Source organism: Thermobia domestica, chromosome 5 (genome assembly GCF_964235325.1).
Source record: "Thermobia domestica chromosome 5, izTheDome1.hap1.1, whole genome shotgun sequence".
NCBI classification, from domain to species: domain Eukaryota; kingdom Metazoa; phylum Arthropoda; class Insecta; order Zygentoma; family Lepismatidae; genus Thermobia; species Thermobia domestica.
Window position 1 is genome coordinate 59721071 of NC_137458.1, and position 24196 is coordinate 59745266.

At 31.4% G+C, this 24196-nt stretch overlaps 2 protein-coding genes across 2 annotated transcripts in view; both read right to left on the reverse strand.

The window, feature by feature from the left end:
• LOC145685102 (acetylcholine receptor subunit alpha-like 1) overlaps positions 1 to 24196 on the reverse strand; it is a 202919-nt gene that overhangs the window by 111552 nt on the left and 67171 nt on the right. The gene's annotated exons all lie outside the window — the stretch shown is intronic.
• Positions 2028 to 5710, reverse strand: LOC145684545 (uncharacterized). The gene is given in 2 exon segments (XM_081756940.1): positions 2028 to 3973; positions 3976 to 5710. Coding segments are annotated over 2 exon segments (3681 nt in total).

Below are 24196 nucleotides of genomic sequence, written 5' to 3' on the forward strand. Positions count from 1 at the left end.
CGGCAGTTTGTTTCCGCTAGTGCAAAACGAAAAAAGAAATACATCATTACCTATAAAACCATTTTCAACTTCTCATAATAAAAACGAAAAGGTGAAATTCAAACTAATCTTTCATTATCCAAAAGTAATAGTGTAGACTCTAAGTACATTTCACCACGTTAAAAACGTTTTCAACTTGAAAAACAAAAGAAAATTATTTTTGTGCATCCAAATGATCGTGATATTCCTGAAGAAGATGATACATGTAAAATTATTTTTCCTAAGCAAGAGCCAATGAAAGACTTATTTTACATACGAAGTTTCAGATATCCAAATGAAATACTATTTGAAGAGGAAGTATCAGATCAAAATACAATTTCTAAAGACATTTTAATATTCAACGAACTAAAGTGTGAATGTACTTCTAATGAAGTAAGTAAAGTTTGTGTAAAACAACTACTAGAAAATTATAAACTTTCTGAACCTTTACTTTTTGAAAGTGCAATTCGTAGTAAAAACAAAACTGTGCATAAATGTGTAAGTGAAACTGATGAAGAATTAAATACTGTTGTGTGGAATTTCCCAATTAGAAAATAAACGTGTTATCAAATATCAAAACGATATCTAAAAATTCATGTGAAATACACATGGATACCAACATTATTCCATATCTTATAAACAAATTTAACTATACATATCAGCAAATTACATTTAATGATTATCACATTTCTGATTTAAGAGAAACATATCTTGAGCATGATAAATATGTGTATGAACAATCGTCAGTGTGAGCATCAGTGTATTTCCCTAAATACATACGACCATTGCGAATATAATTCTAATTCTTTCTCTGCAAATGAACAATGTCTGTTAATATATATATTGGAAGATGGAAACCAGGACATAAACTTTTGTGCTATGGATGTTTTCAAAATCGCAGTAATGTAGATGAGAATGAATGTATTACTTTAGACTATGATATACTATGTTATAATGCATGGCGTGTATTAGTTAATATGCAAACATTTCATGCGTTATATGAAGAATTTACAACAGTAGATAGTAATATCGAAATTGAAGACTGGGAATTTACATATGCACTATATAACATTGTTAAACAAAGACAACATTCAATTAATTACTGAATTATTCTTCATATAAGTTTTACAATATAATAAGCATTTTTAAAAAGTTGTAATGAAAATGAAAACTTGTGTTAATCAATTATAAACCATTTTGTGTAAATTAACAAAAAAGAAAATAAAAGGCTTTCAGCATTAAATTCGCCAATATGTAATTGTGCATATAATAATAATATAAATATTGAATGTATTAAACAATATTTTAAGGAATATGTTAATGAAAATTTGTGAATTTTTTTATTATTATATATATATATATATATTTCTTGTTTCCACTCATACCTTTTTCCTTTTGTACGATCGCTTGCTATGAAGCTCAGAACAGCTACGCTGTGATTTTATTTGTTCGTTCCTGTTATTTATAATAACACTCGATGTTATAATTGGAAACTCCTAAGATCAGCTACGCTATGAACTTGTAAATAATTTATTCGTTCGTGTTATTTATTTTAAATTGGTTCATTTGTATTTTTTGGTGGTTCGCTTCATATTTTACGGATCGTATGTTATACATACTCTGCTTATGTATTGGATCGTTTGCTGTGCAAACTCGTTGTTAAATAGATTGTGATTATTTTGTTCGTTCGTGTTATTTATAATAACACTCGGTGTTAAAATTGGAAACTCCTAAGAACAGCTACGTTGTGAACCTACAAATAATTTCGAAAATAGTAAAAATCTGTTTTACATTATCATACTTAAGTAGTATAGGCGTCTGTACGGACCACTTTTTTGGACCACTTTTTCAATGATCAAGTTCAAATTTTACGCGTCTGTACGGACCACTGTCTTTGGAGAACATAAACCACACAGAACATAAGAAGACAGAACATAATGACCTTTATGATATATAACCATAAAGGACTTAAATCTAACTAAAACTAAACCTAAATCTAAAACTTAAACCTAATAACCATAAGGTAAAGTATTGATGATATTATCTTTTTCCTTTAAAACAACTCTTTTGTCGTAATTCATTTGAAACTCTTTAGTCACAGGTTTGTTAACTAAATTTTTTGTTCTCTTGTCTCTTGTTATTTGATTATAATTAAGAGTTATGTTCGCTAGTTCTTTGTTAACAACCTTCTTTATGTTTTCACCATTAAGATTCAAAGAGTTCTCATAATTAAGAGTAAATCCTTTAATTTTCATCACAGTTTTGTTTTTATCTGTTTTGTAGTAATAACTCTTTGGACCAGTTGAATACCACTCAATAATATAAACATCTTTTCCTAACTCATCTGTCCACTCACCAAGGTTACTACCAGTCTTTACTTCTATACCATTAACAATATAAACAATAGAATCAGTATCGTAATACGCTACATCTTCACCTAACTTATCCAACATGTCATAAAGTCTTAACCTCGCATGTGCTGTTGTAAAAGTTGCAATGTGAATATTAGTGGAATAAGAATTGTTAACATATACGTCTTTGTATTTATATGAAACTTGAACCATCTCGTCGCTGATAAACAAACATTCAGATATTTCTAATTTGTCATCTAAAAGTAACTCGTACCATCTTCTAACATCTGTAATGTATTCAGTTTGAGTTAAGTTTTGTCTTTGGCCAAACTTTCCCCATAACGAATTTAAACAAATTTTTGCAACTGCTCTCTTACCCGGATCTGCCATTATTTGATCAGGATTTAAATCAATATTCAGTGTGTCTTTAATAGTTTTAATATAATCATCTTTTGTTTGAAAGTCATCTTCCCATGGTGATGTTTCTAATTTGATTTTCATGAAGTCTTTAATGTAACCTCTAAAGAGTTTGTTACTTGTTTTGGGAAAATGTTGAATCTCGTAAATTTCAATTAACTCATAACCTTTCTCTAAAGCATTATCTAACTCTATAGTTGTCCAAGTACCTGTTATCATTCTTTGTTCGTCACTGTGTGTACACGTCTTAGTTTGATTTAACATACATTGATTACATAAGGGAAACACCAACTTATTAATATTGTTATCTTTAACTGGTAATACAGGATGATACAATTGTTTTGGCGGAAGAACTTTACACAGTATATAACCAAAGTACTTTTTACATTTGTATTTTTCAGGAGAGATAGACTTTAATGTTGTTGAGTGACCAATAGGAAATTGATCATAAAACAAAACAGTTGGATACAAGCTGCACACATCGATATATTTCATCTTCTTATTAGTAACTTTTAAATTTGAAGCATTGGTTCTACCACCAAAGAATGCATCTCTGAACTTTAGTTTCTCAATAAGACTAGTTTTTTGAATTAACTGTTTGGCTCTTTTATCTTTTAACCAATCACACTCCCACATCTCTATAAGATTATAACCAGCTTCTTTTATTTGTTGAGATCTTCTTCTTGTTTTCTCATATAGATCTTCTATTGTTTCGTGATTGACATTGTTGATAGTATACTTCTCAAAACATTTGTTGCAACCATGCCAGAAACAACCGTGATATTGATACACTGTCTTTGTTTTATAATCGTAACCATCAACTTTAGATCCACATATCGTTACTTCTCCATTGTTTAACGCGTGCTTAATATTATTGTTCTTAAAAGAATTTAACCATGCAATAGACTGTTTAGAGTATTTTTCTTTCTTTTCTTCTTTAATAATACCAATTGTGTTTTCTTGTATGTATTTTGATCTATAAATGCCCATACACACACTTGCAATTGTTAAGTATTGAAATGGATCAATGTTTGCTATTTCTAAAAACTGATTTCTTAGTTCTAAACAACCTCTTCTTAAAATATCTACATCCGAATCACAATACTCTCTTAACTCTTTTTTAAAGTCAAACACATAATTTTCTTCTCTTCTTTCTTGATGCCACTTAAGAAACGCTTCTCTTTGATCTTTTTCATGGTACTAATCCCATAGTATTTTGCGTTAGGTATTGGCCCAACATAGTTTTGATTTTCAGGCTTATTAAACAAATGTGGAAAATAACCTTTCTTTAATTCTTTTAGACCAAATGTCTTAGGAAAACTCGATAATGGTTGTGCTACAAAGTTAATGCTATCAATAATTTTTATGTTTGCTTTTGGAATTTCAAGTAACATTAGCTTAGAGCCGTTATATATAGTGTAAGGTTTCAAAGCATTCTTAATGCAGTACTGAAGAACAAAGTACGAATCATAAGCTTTGGCATTATGCGCAATACAAGTGTAACTACTATGTTCTTTTGAAACTAACCACTTACAAAAATCGTCATTTGATTCAAAGTAATATTTGCTACCTTTAAAGTCATGAGCAACTACATAATTAGCTTTATGAATTCCTGTGTCTTGTTGTGCTTCGTAATCAAACCATATATACTTTTCTGTGTAATTACAACTGTTCATTTGTTTAATACTCGACTTTAGAAAGTTCTTAATTATATACTTAAAGTCATCTACTGTTAACTTGTTGTTGTTCCATGCATCATATATCTTTTGAAGTTTCCTCCACTTAGACATGGTTTCGTACATGTTTTTTTCTTTAACAATTTTCTTACCACGATCTTCGATACCATAAGTCTTGTATAGCATAATAAACAAATCTGTAACAGTTAATTCTTTTTTAGCATTACACACACATTCATCATCACAATAACCTTTCTGGCGTTTGTATTGCATGTAACATTTGTGAACGTTTTCTTTAGCTACACAATTACAGTTGATACAGTAGTAATATCCACACTTGTGTTTCTTATATCTTAATAAAATTTTATTACAGCCTTTACACTTATAAACTTCTTTACAAACAACTGAATGGTTATCTTTACATGTTTGGTTATAACAAAATCGATTACAAGCTTCACAATAAATGTTATCAATCTCTTCTTCTTGATGTTTAGGTTGCTTACACATATTACAAATTGGTATAATTTGTATACATGATTTGTGTTTTTCTTTATGATCGTATGCTGTATCACACTTTTCACAATAATAAACACTTCCAATAAAAGCTTGCATGCTGTTAATTGCGTCAAAATGATTTCCAATTTTATATAAATAAATCTTCACCTCTTTGTCTTGCCCTGAGTAAATAATAGCGTTCATGTTTTTCGCACATACAACTTTAATTTGAATGTTTAATAGTTCTTCACATTGTTTAATATCGTCTAATGTAAAACCGTCTTCACAGTAGCTCGGTAAACGATTACAAAGTCTCTCAGTTAATTTTGTCTGTATTTTTCTTCCACGTCTTATATCTTTAATGTTTTGTGGTGTTAGCTCTTGATCAAGTATTACATTTGTTTTATACGTTAAGGCTGAAATGATTGCACGTGGACAGCACAAATTGTCATTGTTATTGATTTTGGTGATACATCTTTTAGCTTTTTTGTCTTCTGCAAGGTTTAATAATCGTCTGTTTGTTTTACTTCCTCTAGGCATGTTAATGATTTTAATATTAAATGTTGTTTCTTCAATATTGATTGTTTCGTCAGATGTTACAATTCTTTGCACGTGTGTTAATACATTTCTAGCATTTAGTTCAGTTGTTATTGGTGTTGATATTGCTTTAGTCCAAAATCCATCGTTGTGCACAACAACTCTTATTCTGTCATTCTTTTTAAAATTGGAAGCTTGTTTAGCTTGGTCAATCATATCGTCTACTGCTGTGTGTAATCTTTGTATTGATTCATTAAGTGTTTCACCCGTTATATTTGTCAGTTTTATTTTGTAATCTGTTGTATAGGATTTAAATTTTTCATTGTATGTCGGCTCATTAACATTTAAGATCTCGAAATATTTTTTATTTGTAAATAAATCATCATCAAATGGAAATATCTTTTTCAAATGCTTTCGCGTTAACTTTGGTGTATTTTGTGCTATTTCGCTTTCAGAGAACACTTCTTGTTTAAAGGGGAATATATTTCTAATCTGCCTTCTGCTTTGTTCATCGTCATGTTCTTTAAGAAGGTCTATCAGTTCTGCTTTTCTTAATCGGGAGTATCTTCTGGTTCCCCTCTCTTTACATTGTCGTCTTAACTCTATTACAGTAAACTTATTATAATTATTCATCCTATTTATTATATAGAAAATCTTCGTTAGTACTCTTCACCAGGTTGTTTCAGTTCATTTTCATTTGTCCTAGTACAACGCTTAACATTGTACAGTCCTGCCATTGTCTACATATTAAGCGTTGTATTAGAACACGGCTTTCATGGGATTAACCCATCAAAGTCACATATACACATTTAAAACTGAATCATTTTTGTAAGCTTACTCATCATCATCATCATCATAATCATCACTACCATATTTGTATTCATCATCACTACTCAAATCAGATGTTTTTTGTTTCATTACTAATAACTCTTTTTCCTTTAACAGTATTTGCTTCTCTAGTAGTGTTGCTAAGAGTTTAAGATCATGATGAATTAGTTCAAGTCTATCATGTAATAAATCAAAATGTGCTTCCATATTTGTTATATAGAAAACCAACCTTAATTATCAGATAATAACCTATCGTATAAACAATCAATTTCTTTAACCAATTCTTCTTCTGATAAGGACGTCCAAAACTCATTACCCTTACCTTTACGAATATCTAGTTCTTGCTGCATTAGATTGAATAGCTTAATACTGTTAGGATCTCTAAACTTTTCGTATATTATTACATGATTCGGATATTTTTCTTCTGCTTCATTAAGAGGTTTATATAGGCTTCTCTTTTGACATCTGATAGCATAATAAGGGAAAGGATCATTAGGTTTGTTCTTCTTATATATGATTAGACAATTATCTTTTGAAACATCATCTGTATATGGTGCTGCAATTTCTTTTAAGCTCTCGTTTTGAATTCTCAATCTCTCCATTGTTTGATCTATTTCTTCTACTCTTTTTTGCAACTCTTCATTGTCTTGTTGATACTGTCTAAATTCCTGAGTGAAGTAATTAATAATAATTTCATTACATTTAATATAAAAATCTGGAGATAACCACCGTGATATATCAAGTATTAACTCTTTCGGAACATATGTTCCTCGTATAATACCTAATTGCCCACCTTTAACAATCTTAAAGTCATCCCCACGAAGTCGTTGCAATGACTTTATATAAGAAATTAACTCTTTTTAAGTTGTTTATTTTCTAACCAATTATAAAAATTCTTTCCTCCATCTTGACACAACTTAGTAGCGTTAAAGTATCCCGTACTCTTATCTATAATCAACTTGAAATCACCAAAGATACCATACCAATAGTTGTCCTTGATCTGTTCATAGCAAATGTCATTAAGACTAAGAGAACTATCCATAGTACCCATATTTATTATATAGAAAATCTTTATTTTTAACTTCATTTTTGTGAGGCCCACCAGCATTGGACCTCTTTCAAACATGCATACGTCGCTTCTCCTGGACCGCTTATCTTTTCTGAAATGAGCTTGTCTTCTGATGTTTTGTTTTGTGTCATGATGGTGTATTTTGCAACCGGAAAATCTTCCGTTCGGAGGTTAGTACCTTTAGATGTGAGAAAAATACTTAACAGATAGGGAGCTCCGACCGGTGCTACCAAAAAATATACCAACAAAAATGAAATACATTTAAAAATCTAAGAATAAAAAACAAACATGACTAGTGCTAAGGTAATATTATCTTACAAACCTGTATTTGATTGTGTATGTAAATATTTAGATATTGGTGGTTATAATGATGAAGACAAAATAAATTTTAGCGTGTCCATAGGTATGTTAGATCATTTGTTCAAGAAGGCCACTAAAGAAAACAACTCATTTCTTACACAAAACATTCTCTATGCGAACGTTATGAACTTGTCAGATGAGATATTAGATTCACTGACTGATGAACAATGGCTATCTATAGACTATGATGATTATGAGGGGGAATATAACTATGATCACATTACAGAAGACTTCATACGCAAATATCTACAGAAAGTTAATTTGATTGAAATATGTTTATGGAAAAATTTATCGGAAGAGTTTATAAGAGAATTAGCTGATAAAGTTGATTGGGAGATTATATCAGGAAGTCAAGACTTATCAGAAGACTTTATAAGAGAATTTGCAGATAGAGTTGATTGGAAAGAAGTATCGTATCACCAAAAGCAATCTGAAGAATTTATTAATGAGTTTATAGATAAAGTTGATTTTGATGCTATATCTTACAAAAACGAACTCTCTGAAGCCTTTATACGAGAACATGCAGATAGAGTTAATTGGTGGTACATATCTGGAACTAAACAATTATCAGAAAACCTTATAAGAGATTACACTGACAAAGTAGATTGGGAAATGATTTCAATGTCTCAAAATTTAACAGAAGAATTTATTGCAGAGTTCGAAGGTAGAGTTCATTGGCGTAACATTTCAACTTATCAAGACCTATCTATAGACTTTATATATTCGTTTAGACATTACGTAGATTGGAGAGCTATAATAAGAAAATATCATAATAATCCCAATTTAGGTGATATGTTGAATGTAGCATTCGCTGTTGCAGCAGAGGGTAATGTATAACACTTAAATTGTACTTTGATGGGTTAACCCATAAAAGCAATGGTATATTTAGTTTCTCGTACTTAAATGTCTCTTAACTGAATAAACCTGTCAACAAGATCTATATCACTTAAATCTGTGTTCATATGCGAACCATGCCAAGTTATTCTATCACCATATCTTTCTTTAGCTCTGTTGTATAAGTTGACAGAGTTTGGATCGTCGACGTTAAGCAGAATACTCATACTTGGATACTTAAGTTTGAGTTGTTTAATCCTACTTTCGTAATTGCATGTTTGTACTCTTCCAACCTAATACTTATATCGTTCTATTCTTTCTTTTTGATCTCGTTCTTCTTCGTCATAGTAAAAAAGTATATTTTCAAGTTGTTCTTTAGTAAGGTTTTTCTTGATAATGAATAGCCTATGTATCTTTCCTGGATCTTCTGTATATGGTGCTGCAACTGTTTTAAAATACTCAACCTAATTTTCTAGTTCTTGATTGTGCAAACGTAATTCATCCATTTGTTGTTGTATTTTTTGCATTTCTGTTTGGAGTAATTCGTTGTTGTCACGATATTGTTGAAAGTCTTGAAGAAAGTAACTTTCGATAATGTCATAGCACTTGTCGTAAAAATCATCTGATAACCAATTGGCAATGTCTAGTATTATCTTCTTGTAAACGTATGTGCCTGATATGGTGTTATTGATCTTGTTACCTGCTAATTTCACTTCATATGATGCTTGTTTGAAACCCTCGGAATTCCGATGATTAATTTTCTGCTCATAGTACCTCATTCGTCTTTTGGAACGTATATTTTCAAGCCAATGTTCGAGTTTTTTGCCACCACTCTGACACAACTTGGTAGCGTTGAAATATCCTGTACTCTTATCTATAATCAACTTGAAATCACCAAAGATACCATACCAATAGTTATCTTTGATCTGTTCATAGCAAATATCATTTAAACTAAGAGGACTATCCATAGTACTCATATTTATTATATAGAAAATCTTTATTTTTAACTTCATTTTCGTGGGGTCCGCCAGCACTGGACCCCTTTCAAACATGCATACGTCGCTTCTTTGAAGTGGTCTTGTGTTATGATGGTGTATTTTTTGCAACCGGAAAATCTTCCGTTCGGGAGTTTGTTTGTGTTTCTTCGTTAAACGAGAGCGCTCGATGGGATTCCAGCTACCGGTTTTTTCATTATAGTATTATCTTCCTTTCTCCACTTTTGAATGTGTACATAGAGCGGTTGGTAGAATGATCCGAGGGACTTCGAAGTTTGTATAGCTGTATAAATATTGGCATTGTCAGAAAGTCAACCGAGGAAAAATTTGTTTTGGAGCGACCCCTATGATTAGAGGAGTCGGTTATTTTTTTAATAATTTCATCTCCTATCATTGGAGTTGCTTATTTTTTGATAATTTCCACAGCTGGAATACAAGCGCTGGAAACATATGCTATGAGGGGTATCGTTTCGTTACCCCCTTATCTCGTTCAAACTATCCTTTTATGGCATAATAACCATAAAAGACAAACATTTATATTTACACTACAACATTACTCTTATCTATCCAACTATTATGCGAATCATCAAACCCTAGCCATTTAACATATACTTTGTCACCTTTCTTTCTCAACACCTTTTCTACCAAGCATTCATCTTTGTGTTTCGTCTTTAATAGTTCTGGTTCGTAAAATCTACCTTGCACATCCTCTTCTTCTAAATCTTTAATTCTATATGTAGGCGGATTGGATGGAATAACTTCACTAATAACAAATACTTCTGTTGACCAATTAGGTGTATATCCTTTCTCAAATAACCCTTTCGACTTACTTATACGAACATGATCACCTAACTTGTATTTGGGCTTAACATGCTTATATTCTTTTTGATACACTTTCTCCAATATTGTTCGCTCATTCTTCTTATTAACTTCTATAGGTTTTAAACCAATTGTTCTATGAATTTGATGATTATACTCTTTAACTAGTTTTGGTAATATCTCTATCCATTTGTAATTCCCTTGTGCCGTGAACCTTTTCCACATGTTCTGCTTAAGTGTTCGATTAAATCTCTCAACAACAGAAGCTTTCTTACCACTATAGGTTGAGTAGTGATTAATCTTATTTTCATCCATCAACTTCTTAAACTCTTTATTGTAAAACTCTTTACCTTGATCAGTTTGTAAGTTGCTAGGTTTTCTCGTTCTTAATATGGATTCGAATGCTTCTGTAACATTCTTCCCACTCTTATCTTTAACAGGAACAGCAAACGCATATTTCGAGAACACATCTATAATTGTTAGCAAATATTTATAACCTTTATTGATTTTGGAAACGCCTTTTAATACTCCGCTATCCATTTCTACAAGATAAGCCTGCCAAAGATCATCGATACCTTTTATAACTACACTTAATCTGTCAAAGTTTTTTCTAGATGGTTTGTGAATTTCTTCTACAATGTCTTCTCTAACACCTTTACCTTCTTCTAGTCAATCAGGCTTTTTAACGAATTGAGTTTTAGTAACACCACATACAGAACGAATACCTTTCTTTAGATATCTTCCATTCTTTGTTTGTTCAATTCTAATAGTATCTTTCTTCGTATCTGTCGATTTCTTACACTTAACACAATACATCCTGTTTATTATATAGAAAATCAATAACTATCACTGTTTAATATTACGCTATCAACATTCTCACCATCATCACTATCTTCGTCTTCTCTTTCTACATGCATAAGAAGCAATAGTAATTTACCATGTTTCAGACCAGAATCTTTAGATGGTCTAATTGACAAATTGTCATTTGTATTAAAGTGCAATGGAAAAGTTTCAACTAGAGAATCATTTAAATATAGATCTATATAATACGTATTGTAAGATGACTCTATATGCATTAACCTACCTTTATAAAGAAATTTGTATGTGATAGAGAGATTATGTATTAAAAAGAACGGAGTTTGAACATTTTCTGATATCAATCGACTATGAAGCTCTATAACATAACTCCGTTTGATGAAGTTAAGCTCTTCTTTCAACATAGCAATATCTTTTCTCACAACTGTATTATCTAACTCTGATGTCATTTTAACATTACCAAAGATATCCATATTTATTATATAGCAAACGTCTTTAGGAAAGCTCTCTTTCTATGTACATTACAACATACAATAATTGTCCTTCTTCCATAGCAGAATTTTTATTTGGTTTAATCGTAATTATATCGTTCTTCTTAAAGTCAAAAGGTATCTCTTTAATCAAAGTATCACCCAAATATATATCTAGAAAGTATTTATCCAAACTTAAGTCCATGTGCATTATCTTCCCATTATAGAGAAATTTGTAACCGTTAGAGAGATTAAATATTCTAAAGATTGGCTCCTTAACGTTTTTAGCTCTTAATCGATATAGTAGAGGCATGGTTTCTTTCTGCATAACCAGTTTAGTAGTATCCATTCTAATCTTTTGAAAATCTTCTTTCTTTATGTATGTGTCTTGCAATGTTTCTAATGCATCTTCAAATCGTTTTCTATCGTTCTCTAATTGGGCTTCTATTGATCTAAGTTGACTTACGCTAACAAAATCATTTAAATTCTCCAACAATGTTAATTTTTCCTCACTAATATCAACATCACCTTTTCTATCTTTAACATTACCAAATATATCCATACTCATTTATTATACAAAAAATGCCCATCCTAGTTTTTCAAAACATTTCTTTAACATCTCTATTTGTCTAGGTGAGCGTTTAAAATCAATATCAACATGAACATCGTGCTTTTTCAACAGATGGTGCAATACACATTTCAAGTTAATAAACAATGCTCTTTTCGGATACAGCTCCATAAAGACCTCGTGTAAGTTTTCGAAGTCGTTTATAAGTGTTTCCTCCATATGTTGTAATTTTAATAGTTTTTGATCGGTAAGGTGATAGTGTATTAAATAGACATCATCATAATATTTCGTGTATTTGTTTTTCTTTAGTACTTTTAGAACATCTTTTGTTGATATTAAATCTCTTGGTATATCTCTAAGTTCATCATTTAACACCTTGAGCACCTCTTCGGGGACAATTCTATCCTGTAAAGCTTGCAAACGAGATAGCTGTAACTTAAATCTTTTTATAATATCATACCATGGTTTTCGTACGCAAGCAGCTTTCGTTTCTTCACAAGTACTGTAAACCCAACCACTCTCTACAGAACAATCATCACAAATGTAACTACTCATACCTAATGTTAATGACTTACTACCACAATAACTGCATTGTAATGGTCTAGAGCTATAATTCGACAACAAGTCCTTTAAGGTAATTATTGGACGTAACTTTTCCAACTCCTCTTCCGTGTACAAAACTTTTGGTATTAACCTTTTCCATAGATCAATAGCATTGTATACGTTGTCTTTATCTTTTAAGTCTATCTCGCTAACATCCTGAAAATACTGATAAAAATTATATCTATCTAGTGCATCTAGTTCATCTTCATGCTTCTCAAAATAATCTAAAAATCTATTGTGTATAGCTTCCATATTTATCTTAAAGCAAAACTTTTATGGATACAAACCATAAAAGCACTTAATCATTTTTAATCATATACATAACGTCGCTAAAAGAATGTTCTTGATTTAGAAGATTTAAGACCTTAACACAAAGATGACCACATATAACTGAGTTAAAGTCTTGTATTCGTTCGTCATTGTAAAGTAAGTTTTCGATACCAAGATATTGTACCAGTTGTTTAGGAGGAACACCACCATAAGAATCGAACACGTACTTTATGTTGTTATCTTTCCAATAGCATATCCAATGAGTACCAATGTTTTCTGATTTATCGAGGTTAACTACGCCACACTCATGTACATAAGGTTTTTGTGGAAGTTCATCACTCATAAATACACCTCTAAATCGTTTTATCTTTAATTCTTTAGCCAACCTCTCTATATCGAAGTTGGTCAATGGTTTTAGTTTTTTGACTTCTTTGGTTTACCTGCCCCCTGCTTTTCTTCCATAGCCATATTGTGTCTTTTTTGTTCTTCAAGTTCTTGTTTGTTCTTCTTAGCATCCAGTACAGTTTTAGTAATCGCTGCTGCACCACCTGCTAATCAGCCAACTGCTCCTAAAGCTGCTAGAATGGCTGGAATTGTAAAGATAAAACCGCCAATATGCTCTTTCTTAATCTTTTTCATTTTTGCAGTAGTTAAAGTTAAATCCATTCTTTTACCTTCTTTAATTTTCTTAGCTTTATCGTTAAGTTGTTTCTTTGTTAATACATGATCAATATTTAAATCCTTTAGTTCGTTATAAGGAACACTAAACATACAACCTTTAATAGAACACATCTTCCTATTTATCTAAGAGAAAATCTTGGTTTGCAAAAGAACAGTTGTTGTTGCTCCACCAAAATCAATTAAGGAATCATTCTCATCTGTTATCCTTATCTCAAAATTGTCAACCTTGTCTTTGGATATAGGGAAAAATAATGGATAAGTAGGCTCGTAAATAATACTATGTTTGAACTCAGCATCTGTTTTGAATGATGCTATAATTCCTGTTTCTCTATGTGTGTATTCTGTATCTTTAACAAACATGCCATCTGCTATATTACAGTGAACATTTATAGTATCAAACGGATGAAACTTTGGCAACTTACTTCCAATATGTGTTTTGTTCTTTTCTAAAACTTCAAAAACATTAAACCCGAGGACAGTGCCTATACTCCCAATTGTAACATCATTACTATCAGTTTCAATTTTAACTCTATTTCTTAAATGATCCTCTGATAATGTTATGTTGATGAATTGAGATTTTAAATATTCATTAAGACTGTTTAAGCTGTATTGCCCTTCTGGTATAAAAACTTGTCTATCACCATATGAGAAACTGTTTTTTTGTGTTGTTATGTTTGGCGTCAGATATGTACTGTAAAACCCAACTAGTCCTATACTTAAATAGTTGCTCTTGTTGTCTAATTCGTAATGGAGTTTCTTCTTTAAAACAGAAGTATCAGTCGTTAGCTTAAATACCTTAGCCATTTATTATATAATAAATGAATGAGTTTGATTTACCTAGAGATATTCCAAGAGAGAAAGTAATCAAGTTAATAGAAGATGTCATTCGAAAGTTAGAATGCAGTTTAAAGAAGAAAAAGAGAAAACTACGAATTGTTAAATATGCATACTACACTTTGATCACGTTGTCGGTTATTCTTTCTGCGACAACTGGGTTTATTAATATTTTTATACCTGTAACAATTTACTCGATATTGACAACGTCTCTTGCAACTGGAAGTGCTATAATAACAGGTTTGTCTTCGAAGTTAAACATAAGCAAAAGAAAAGACGAGTATAAAACCATTGTCACTTGTATTAACTCATTTAAAGAACAGTTAGAGATGATAATAACATTGAATGGTGAAATGGATAGCGAATATATAAAAGATACGTTGCTTAAGATCAGAGAACAACTTAAAGATATAAGATAGGCTATGTAAATACAAGTTAAGTCTCTAATCTTTGGTCCTTCACATGTGAAGGGCCTAAAAGTCTTGAAAACGTTTCAACTGTTTCCTTCGCATCACGTAAGACCAAAGTTTCAGAGTAGATTTGAAGACCTGGAGACTAGAAATGAACAACCTCACACAACCTTCAAAAACGAACCGGGTCTGTACTAGTACTGGACATATAGAGATTTTTAAAGGTGAGCGTTTTGCTCACCCCCTGATTTTCTCTATAATAAATGAGTAAGAAAACTATTAATTGGGATGTAAAAGAGATGATAAAAGAAACAACAGCTAAGAAAAGAAATGGAGAGCTTATACCTGATGATGTTCGATGCCTTATCCTAGGTTCGTCGGGGTCTGGTAAAACGTTTTTGCTATTTAACTTCTTATTACAGCCAGGTTGGTTAAACAATAATTACTTCTACATATATTCTAAAAGCATGAATCAGCCAAAGTATGAGCAGTTAAAAGATCGATTTGAAAAGGCAGAACTAATGTTTAAGAAGCAAATAGCAACGTTCTTAAGCGGTAATGACTCTATTTTACCTATTGATGAATGTGAAGAATACTCTGTTGTTGTGTTTGACGATTACATTTTGGAGAATCAAGATACTGTTAGAAATTACTTTACAAGAGGTAGGCATAGACATTTGGACTGTTTCTATCTTGCACAAACATATTCAAAAGTACCTAAACAGCTTATAAGAGATAACGTCAACTTCCGATGTATATTCAGGCAAGATGATACTAATCTTAAACATGTGTATAATGAGTTTGTTGGGGGAGATATATCTTATGATAAATTTAAAGAGATGTGTTCAAAATGTTGGCAAGAAGATTATGGTTTCATAGTAATTGATATGACAAGGAAGGTAAACAATGGTAAGTATAGGAACAAGATAAAACACTTCTTGAACGTTTGATGTTTATTGACGTTTTACGTTTTAACGTTTGACGTTCTTTGATGTTTATTGACGTTTTTTCACGTTTATTGACGTTCTTTGACGTTTATTGACGTTCGTTCGTTTGCTATACAATAAATGGATGAGAAAGAAATTGATAAGAATATTAAGTTGAAGGAGTTCTTGATAAAGGGCTTCAAATCTTGGAAGAAAGAAAGAGCAGGTATATACGATAAATTTAAGACACAAGAACAGCCTGTAATTGATGCTATTCAAAACTTAGGAAGTGAGATCAAAGAAGTAGCAGAACAAAATAAAAATCTAATAACTGAACTTGTTCCAGTTGCACATAAGACGGCCTCAATAGATCCTAGTCTACTAGAAACACCTAAAAAGATACCTTATGATAGTTCTCCAAGTAGTAGTGATACGCCTATAACGGGAGAAATAAAACAAATGAGGAAACAAATTAAAGACAAAGTGGAAGGAGTAGAACCTTTAACAACAGCACAGTCATTTGGTAAGATTGCAACGAAATATTATAGTAAAAGAAATGATACTGTGTTTGGAATAAGAACTGTAGAAGAAGATGGAAAAATAATAAACAAGATAGGAAATTTGGAAGTTAAAGTGAACGGTGATGATTTCATAATTAATGGTAAAACTTATAAAGGAACAGAAGGTCTATGGGAATTGTTAACGACGAATACTAGTAAAACCATTGAAGATTATGATGATGATGATTTTGAACAGTACAAAGAAATAATAATAGATTCAGATGCTGCCTTCCAAAAATATAATCGAGATAAAAAGGTAGCATCTAGTAGAGGTTCAAAGTACATTAATATTATCAAGCCTATTTGGGATAATTATATTAAACCAACTTTACCCCAACTCCTAAAAAGAACACGACACCTAAAAGGACTGGTGAGGGAATTAAACAATATACAGAGATACCTAAAGAATATATATGGATGGATGATGTGAGAAAGTTAATTGATCGGCTAATAGTTATAGATGGAGAAGAAAGGGCTGGAAATCATAACTTTTACAATGAGAAAGTGGGTATAGTGAATATGATTAATAATAAGCTTTCACAATTTATTCCTAATAATCCAAAAGGTATAGGTTATTTGATTAAGATCTTAAATACGTTACCACCACGATTCTGGAATGATGAGAAGCTTGGGAAAGGATTAGTCAATGATTTGATTAATAAACTCCCATTTGAATTACATATTCCAGGTTTCAGATTTTGCGGGCCTGGGAGTAAGCTTCAAGAAAGGTTAGAGAGAGGTGATGAAGGTATTAACCCATTAGATGAGGCTTGTAAAGAACACGATATATACTACAGAGACAATAAAGATAAAGAGTCGAGACATATTGCAGATAAGGAACTAGAAACTAAAGCATGGAAAAGAGCATTTAGTAGTGATGCGCCAATTGGTGAACGATTAGCTGCTTTTGGGGTTGGTACTGCTATGAATGCTAAGGTTAAGTTGGGATGGGGATTATAAGTTTTTGATTGTTATTATGTATGAGTCTTTTATGGGTATATCCCATCAAAGCGTTGTTTCAAGATTTTCTTTATAATAAATGGATAGTGTTGAGAGCTACGAGTTACAGAGTTTTAAAGCTAACACAAGAACATTTAATAATTTGAATGAAGCTAACAAAGATATTGAGTTTGATTTCGACGTGGGTGATGGGTTCGTACATCCACACAAAGCAGATTGTCATATGACTTTTGAAGTTGTTGGTGCATCAGCTGGAGGAACATTTGGCGCAAACGATACTATAAAACTTGTAGATAACTTCTTCCCATTCTTCTTTTCTCAAATTGAGGTTAGAAAGCATGGAGTTGTTATAGATAAGATTGAGCTACCTGGAATAACATCTACAGCTGTCGGAACATTAAATATTTCCAAGCCAGAAGTTGAATATTTAAAACAAGCAGGATTTGAAACAGATCATAAACTTGGTCTAAGAAAGGACTTTAGCGTTTTGTATCCATTAAGATTAATTCCAGGCTTCTTAAGTGATTATAAAGAGGTTATGTGGAAAGGTGGATTGAGAATAACATTTACAAAAGCTAACAACAATAACGATGTTTTGTACAAATGGACTGGATCGGGAGCAGCTCCTCATGATGGAAAAATAACAATAAAAAGTATGGAGATAAGAATGCCTATTGTTGAATACGAGTCTAATTACGAAAACAAGTTAAAGTTGAATATTCTTAAAGAACCAAAAATCATGTTTTCATTCCATACTTATCAATGTGTTCAAAAGATTGTTGTAGGTTCTTTCTTGGAGTTTGATGTTACTACTCAATTTAATTCTAGACAATTTGATATGCCTGATTTCGTAGTTGTAATGTTCCAAACTGATAGAAGTGGCAAACAAACAGCAGATGCAAGTAAGTTTGATCATTGTAAGGTAAAGAATATCTATCTTAAGAATGGGAGGAATGAGGTATTTCCAAAAGAATCAAGAAACTTAGATATTGCTAACAATGATTATTTCAAGATGTACGAAGATTACACTGCATTTAAGAGAATAACATGTGGCAACACCGAAATGTACTATGACTCTAAAGAGTTTATAGATAACAGGCCAATGTATGTGATTAATTGCAGTAAAAGGAAGAATGTATCGGTAAATGAGAGAACAAACATAAAGATTGTTGTAGACTTTGCAGAATCTGTGGTTGCTGATACTATATGTTATGCGATTTTAATTGGACGAAAGAACTTTACATATGATCCTAAGAATGAAAAAGTAGTAGAAGAGTTTTAGATAGTTAACAAAATATCAACGGACATATAGAGATTTTAAGGTTGAGCGTTTTGCTCACCCCTTACGGTTCAAGAATCTAAGAGCCAGTATCACTGGCCCTTTATCAGTTAGCCATAAGCGACTTTAAAGGGTATCGAAAAGATACCCTTGCATCCTCAAACTGTTTTCATTAACGATTGTTTTATGGAAGTTTTTCCATCAAACGAAATTGACGAAAATGATTAAATATTTTTTGGTGAAGATAAAAATTGAAGAGTGACCGTTGATTTTCTATATAATAAATACGATGGCAAAACACGTTGATTTTTTAAACAAGCTTGGAAGTCTTGAACAGAAACAAGTTGTTGGATTAAGAGAATTAGAATTAAATACAGAATATAAGATTGTGAAAATGGAAAAGATTAAAACTAAGTTTGGAAAGAGCATTTTGGTCGAGTGTGAGGAGTCCAAGTTTTTTCTTCCACCTAGATTTACAAAACACTTAACAGATAAAATGATTGATGAGATCGTTAAAGATGGAATAAAAATCAAATACACTGGTCTAAAAGAAAACTATCCAACTGTTGAGTTCTGTATGTAAATCCAAAAATGAACGAAAATGAACAAAAATATGTTGTCAGAAGTAAAAAATGGAGTGTTTAGAAATGGATCCCCAAAAGAAGTTCATTCTTACTAATAACTTCAATGTAATTGTGAAAAATGTGCAAACCGAAGTTCAAGTGGTTTTTGATATTAACGGCTGTCTATTCAGCTTGAATTACGATCAGTGGACAGAGTTTAAGAAGTCATTGTTTCCTATAGAGAACGAGGTTAACAGAAGATTCCATTATCAGTATCCGAACTTGTAATTTTAAGTATGTTCTAAGTGTTTTATGGTAATAAAGCCATAAAACTGAGATCTTTGGATATACACAATGCATAAGGAGAAGCAGTGCTTTTGAATGTCATTCGAATTTTAAAGATACATGTATAAATAAGAGATTTATTTGAGTTTTTGTAATTATATCCTTAGAGTTATGCAATTTATAAGACATTCAATAGATAGGAAATTTATTTGTCTATTGATTGCCGTTTGAATTTTGAAAATCAGTTAATAAACAACGGAGATATAACAAATTCGGAATAGTATCCTTAGAGGTATGCAACCCACAATACACTCAAAAGATGGCAAATTTATTTTCTCTGTCGAATGTCGTTTGAATTTTGAAAATCGGTTAATATTCGGTGAAGTTACAGAGAATTTTAGAAAAAAATCAAAATTTCGGGAATTTTTTGCGGGTTTATTTTTGAGTTTTCGGAAAAATGTTATTCTTTAAAAAAGTCTTAGAATTTTGTGAAAATTATGATAATATTTTTTATTTTTCAAAAGTAACAATAATTAGTGAAATTATTAAAAATTAGAATCGCATCCTTGAAGGTAGGCAACCAGTGATACATGAGAAAAACAGTACTTTTAATTCTCTATCGATTGTCGTTTGAATTTTGAAAATCGGTTAATAAATAAGGATGATATAAGCATTTTTCGTTTTTGCCCCTGAAATTTCAGAAGTTATGCATCGAGCAACACTTACCCCTGTAAAGTATGCAACCCGCAATACATATATGGGCTATCCAAAAATGCAATCAGATTGCCAAAATATTCAATAGGAACCAAAATATCGTTAATCTTATTGTTGTATATTTTGAATTTACCGCTTCTATACTCATGCTCTCTCTAAAGGATTGTATGATGTATTCTCCCCAAAGGAGACTACGTCACGGATTCAATGACGTCATGTATGATGTATTCTCCCCGAAGGAGACTACGTCACATATAGCGCCATCTGTCCAGTGCTAGCTAAAAGTACTGTTGAAGGAAGAGCGGCTAATGTGTATATATGTATGTTGGCGTGAGGAGAAGGAAAGAGAATCGGATTGGAATCGTCCTGTCCTGGTGCTGGAATCGTTCAAATGAATCAGTGACAGATCACCTGTTCCGAAGTAGATATAGTATTTGTATGTATTCTTTCTCATTGAGTTTTTAAAGCTAATTATTAACGGATTTTCATGATTCAAGTGTCAAATGAAAGCTTATAAACTGGAGATTAAGATGAAGTTTTTAGATGTAAGTTTTTATGATTTTTAAATGTCATAAAAGCATATTCAGTCTCACTTGGGGGTATCCTTCTGTGTTAAAGTACAATGGTCAGTGGCGGCTTCATAAATTTATCATTGAAAAAGTGGTCCAAAAAAAGTGGTCCGTACAGACGCCTATACTATTTACTTAAAAGATTTTCAGAAAAATTATTTCATGCATTTAAAAGTATAACGTATATGAAGAATAAGTTTTCGTATTTCTTTCTTTGATTCGTGTATGTTAAAAACAAATTTCTGCATTTTAAAATAAAAGAGTTTCATGTAATGAAATGAACATATGAAGAATTACATTTTACAATCAGAGTTTCATGTAATGAAATGAACATATGAAGAATTGCATTTTACAATCAAAGAGTGTCATGTAATGAAATAAACATGTGAAGAATTGCATTTTACAATCAAAGAGTTTCATGTAATGAAACGAACATATGAAGAATTGCATTTTACAATTGACGTATATGAAAATAACTTTTTACGATTTACAATTTGTGTGTGTGAAAAAAAATTCTTCAGTTTTCATTCGCGTATCTTAAAAACTTCCTGTGTTCCATAAGCTCAGGTTATTTATTAAATCATTTGGAGTGCAATCTTCTTGTTAAAATTAATTTTATTAGATCACTCAATTTTTTGTTAGTTTGCTCTATTCATAATGGAATCTCATAAAAACAGATCCTACAAATAATTCTTAACAGAACAATCGTATGTTGTGAACTTTAAATAATTCGCTTCTTATTTTTCTTAACAGAACAATCGTACATTGTTAAAAATTAAAAATTCCTAATAAAACACTCAATGAGTGTGATTTATTTTGTTTGTTCGTGTTATTTATTTTAAATAACATCATTTGCATAGCGAATTCAAAAAGAGAAACTTTATTTCGAAAATACTAAATAAGTTCGTTGTTAAAATCAGAAGCTCGGTGTTAATTATTTGTTTCGAAAATACTGAAGAAGTTCGTTGTTAAAATTAGAAGCTCATATTTTTATTTTTATCGTATTTTATTTTTATACTCTCCTAATATTTACAGATCGCTTGCTCTGCAAGCTCAGAACAATCGTAGATTGTGAAAAGGCTTTTATATTCTCCTTTTCTATGAAAAGTCGTAAGAACACTTACAGTGTGAACTTGTAAATAATTCGCATCAATACGATATTCATTTACATAATGTAGAACAGCTATGCTGAGACCATGTTAATTAGTAAAATTATAAACTTTCAAAAATGTTTTAATTATAAAATAATATATAATATAAATTTCAATGTTGAAAATCATATCAAACTTTTTAAAAATAATTTATAGTAAAAACACTCATCCAATATCAAAATTGTACATTAAGTAAACCATAAAAGATGGGAATTTTTTAAAATACTCGCAACTATGTTGTTGGGACCGTGAAAGAAGAAATAAAAACCAAAAAAATTTTGTGAATATATTTATTTCACTTACATACAAAATACAAAATATTTATACAAACATAATAACAAACATATACAAACATATACAAACATACAAGTATGGAAAAATAATATATATACAAAAAAGGAAATATTTATACATGAAAGGAAATATATACAAAATATTACAAGATGAAATTTAAACTTCTATCTTTCTCCAGAAGTATATTAACTAATTCTTCTTCAATGAAATTAGTATTTTTAATAATTGTTCATAATGCTCACGTAACATGTGAACGTTTACTTGAATATTCAAATTGTCTTTTCTATACGTGTCAAACACTTTACGTATCACACTATTATTGCTCATAACACACCACGCTTCCGCATCAAGCGATAATTTGTTTACAAAAAGGCACCTGTGGCCAAATTGATTGAAATAGTTTAAGCTGCATCCTTGGCAAAGTAGCATAGTGTTCGGTTTCCAATTTATAATGCTGTTTTTAACGCATTTTCCGTCTACATTGTCACACTCGCACTCACACTTTTCTTCTTTTAACATCACTGATAAGTCTACTTGATATTTTTCCGGAAAACAACCAAAATCCGTTGGTGAAACAGTTGCTGATGCTATATCCGCTCTGCATTCCTCCAAATTCTTCACACAAACGAAGAATTTCTTCCTCCTCGCTATCCGTAAATAAATGAGGAGATGTTGGTCCGTCCAGTTCGGGAAATAGATCTTGTGATGTTGATTCCTCATCCTCCGGGAATACAGCTGGTGATGTTGGTCCGTCCAGTTCGTGAAAAAGATCTTGTGATTCGTTCCCGTCCATTAAGCTCCATTTCATTGAAGGAATTTTTAGTACTCCTCCATCTGGTGGTGGTGGTTGTGATGATGATGGAACTGCTACTACTACTGGATCATCTGTTAAGCAATTTGATGAAGCTGGTGATCCCACTGGAGACGATGGAATTATTACTGGCTCGTCCCGTAAATCGATAATCTCCTTTTCGATGATAATTTCAGGCGATTGAGGAAAATCCTCTAAAAACTAATATTTACTCATCATTAATTGCAAAAGAAGGATCAGTTTCATGTTGACCAGATCGTTAAGTATCAGAGTAACAAACACCTAGTGGCGAATAGTTCTCAACTCGGCACAGGATGGCTTTAATAGTACGAAAATTATCTTTGCACTAGTAAATAAAATTTGTACCTTGTCATCGACAACTATGAGTAATCTACTAAGTAATTACGGTACAGTGTAACTATGAATTTTGGATGCGAATTGGTTTATCCATTTAAACTGACTACAAGAGATGTCTAATTGTACAATACACTGTCAGTAAGGAAATAAACTATACCTTCACTCACACATCACTTCTACGGTCAAAGTACTAAACTACTCACACATACATACTATATCCCACATGAACTAAGAAAACAAAATTAATATTAATACATATTACTACACATGTTAAATCATATTATCACACCACTAGACTATACAAAAATCAAACATATCACTAAATTTCACCCTCTTAAACCGGCTCTATGAAGTATGGAAAGGAGAAGGAGTAATCAGAGGCCAATGACCCTCCTACCAATTAAATCATGGTTTTCTGATTGCAGAATTATTGTCAATGTCCCAGAAGGGACACATTGAAACTATTAATGGTAAGGGCCCCTTTCCTGAAGGGAAAAGAACCCTTTTTGATTCTTTATCTAGCCCATATTGTGTTAGAAGCTGTGATCAACTCAGCAATAAGAGAGAGAGAGTCACTGTTCTAACTTACACTGACATTGTAATAATAAATTCAATCACGAATAAATCTACACCTACCGCCATGTTACAATAAAAAAAAAACACATTTACTACATAC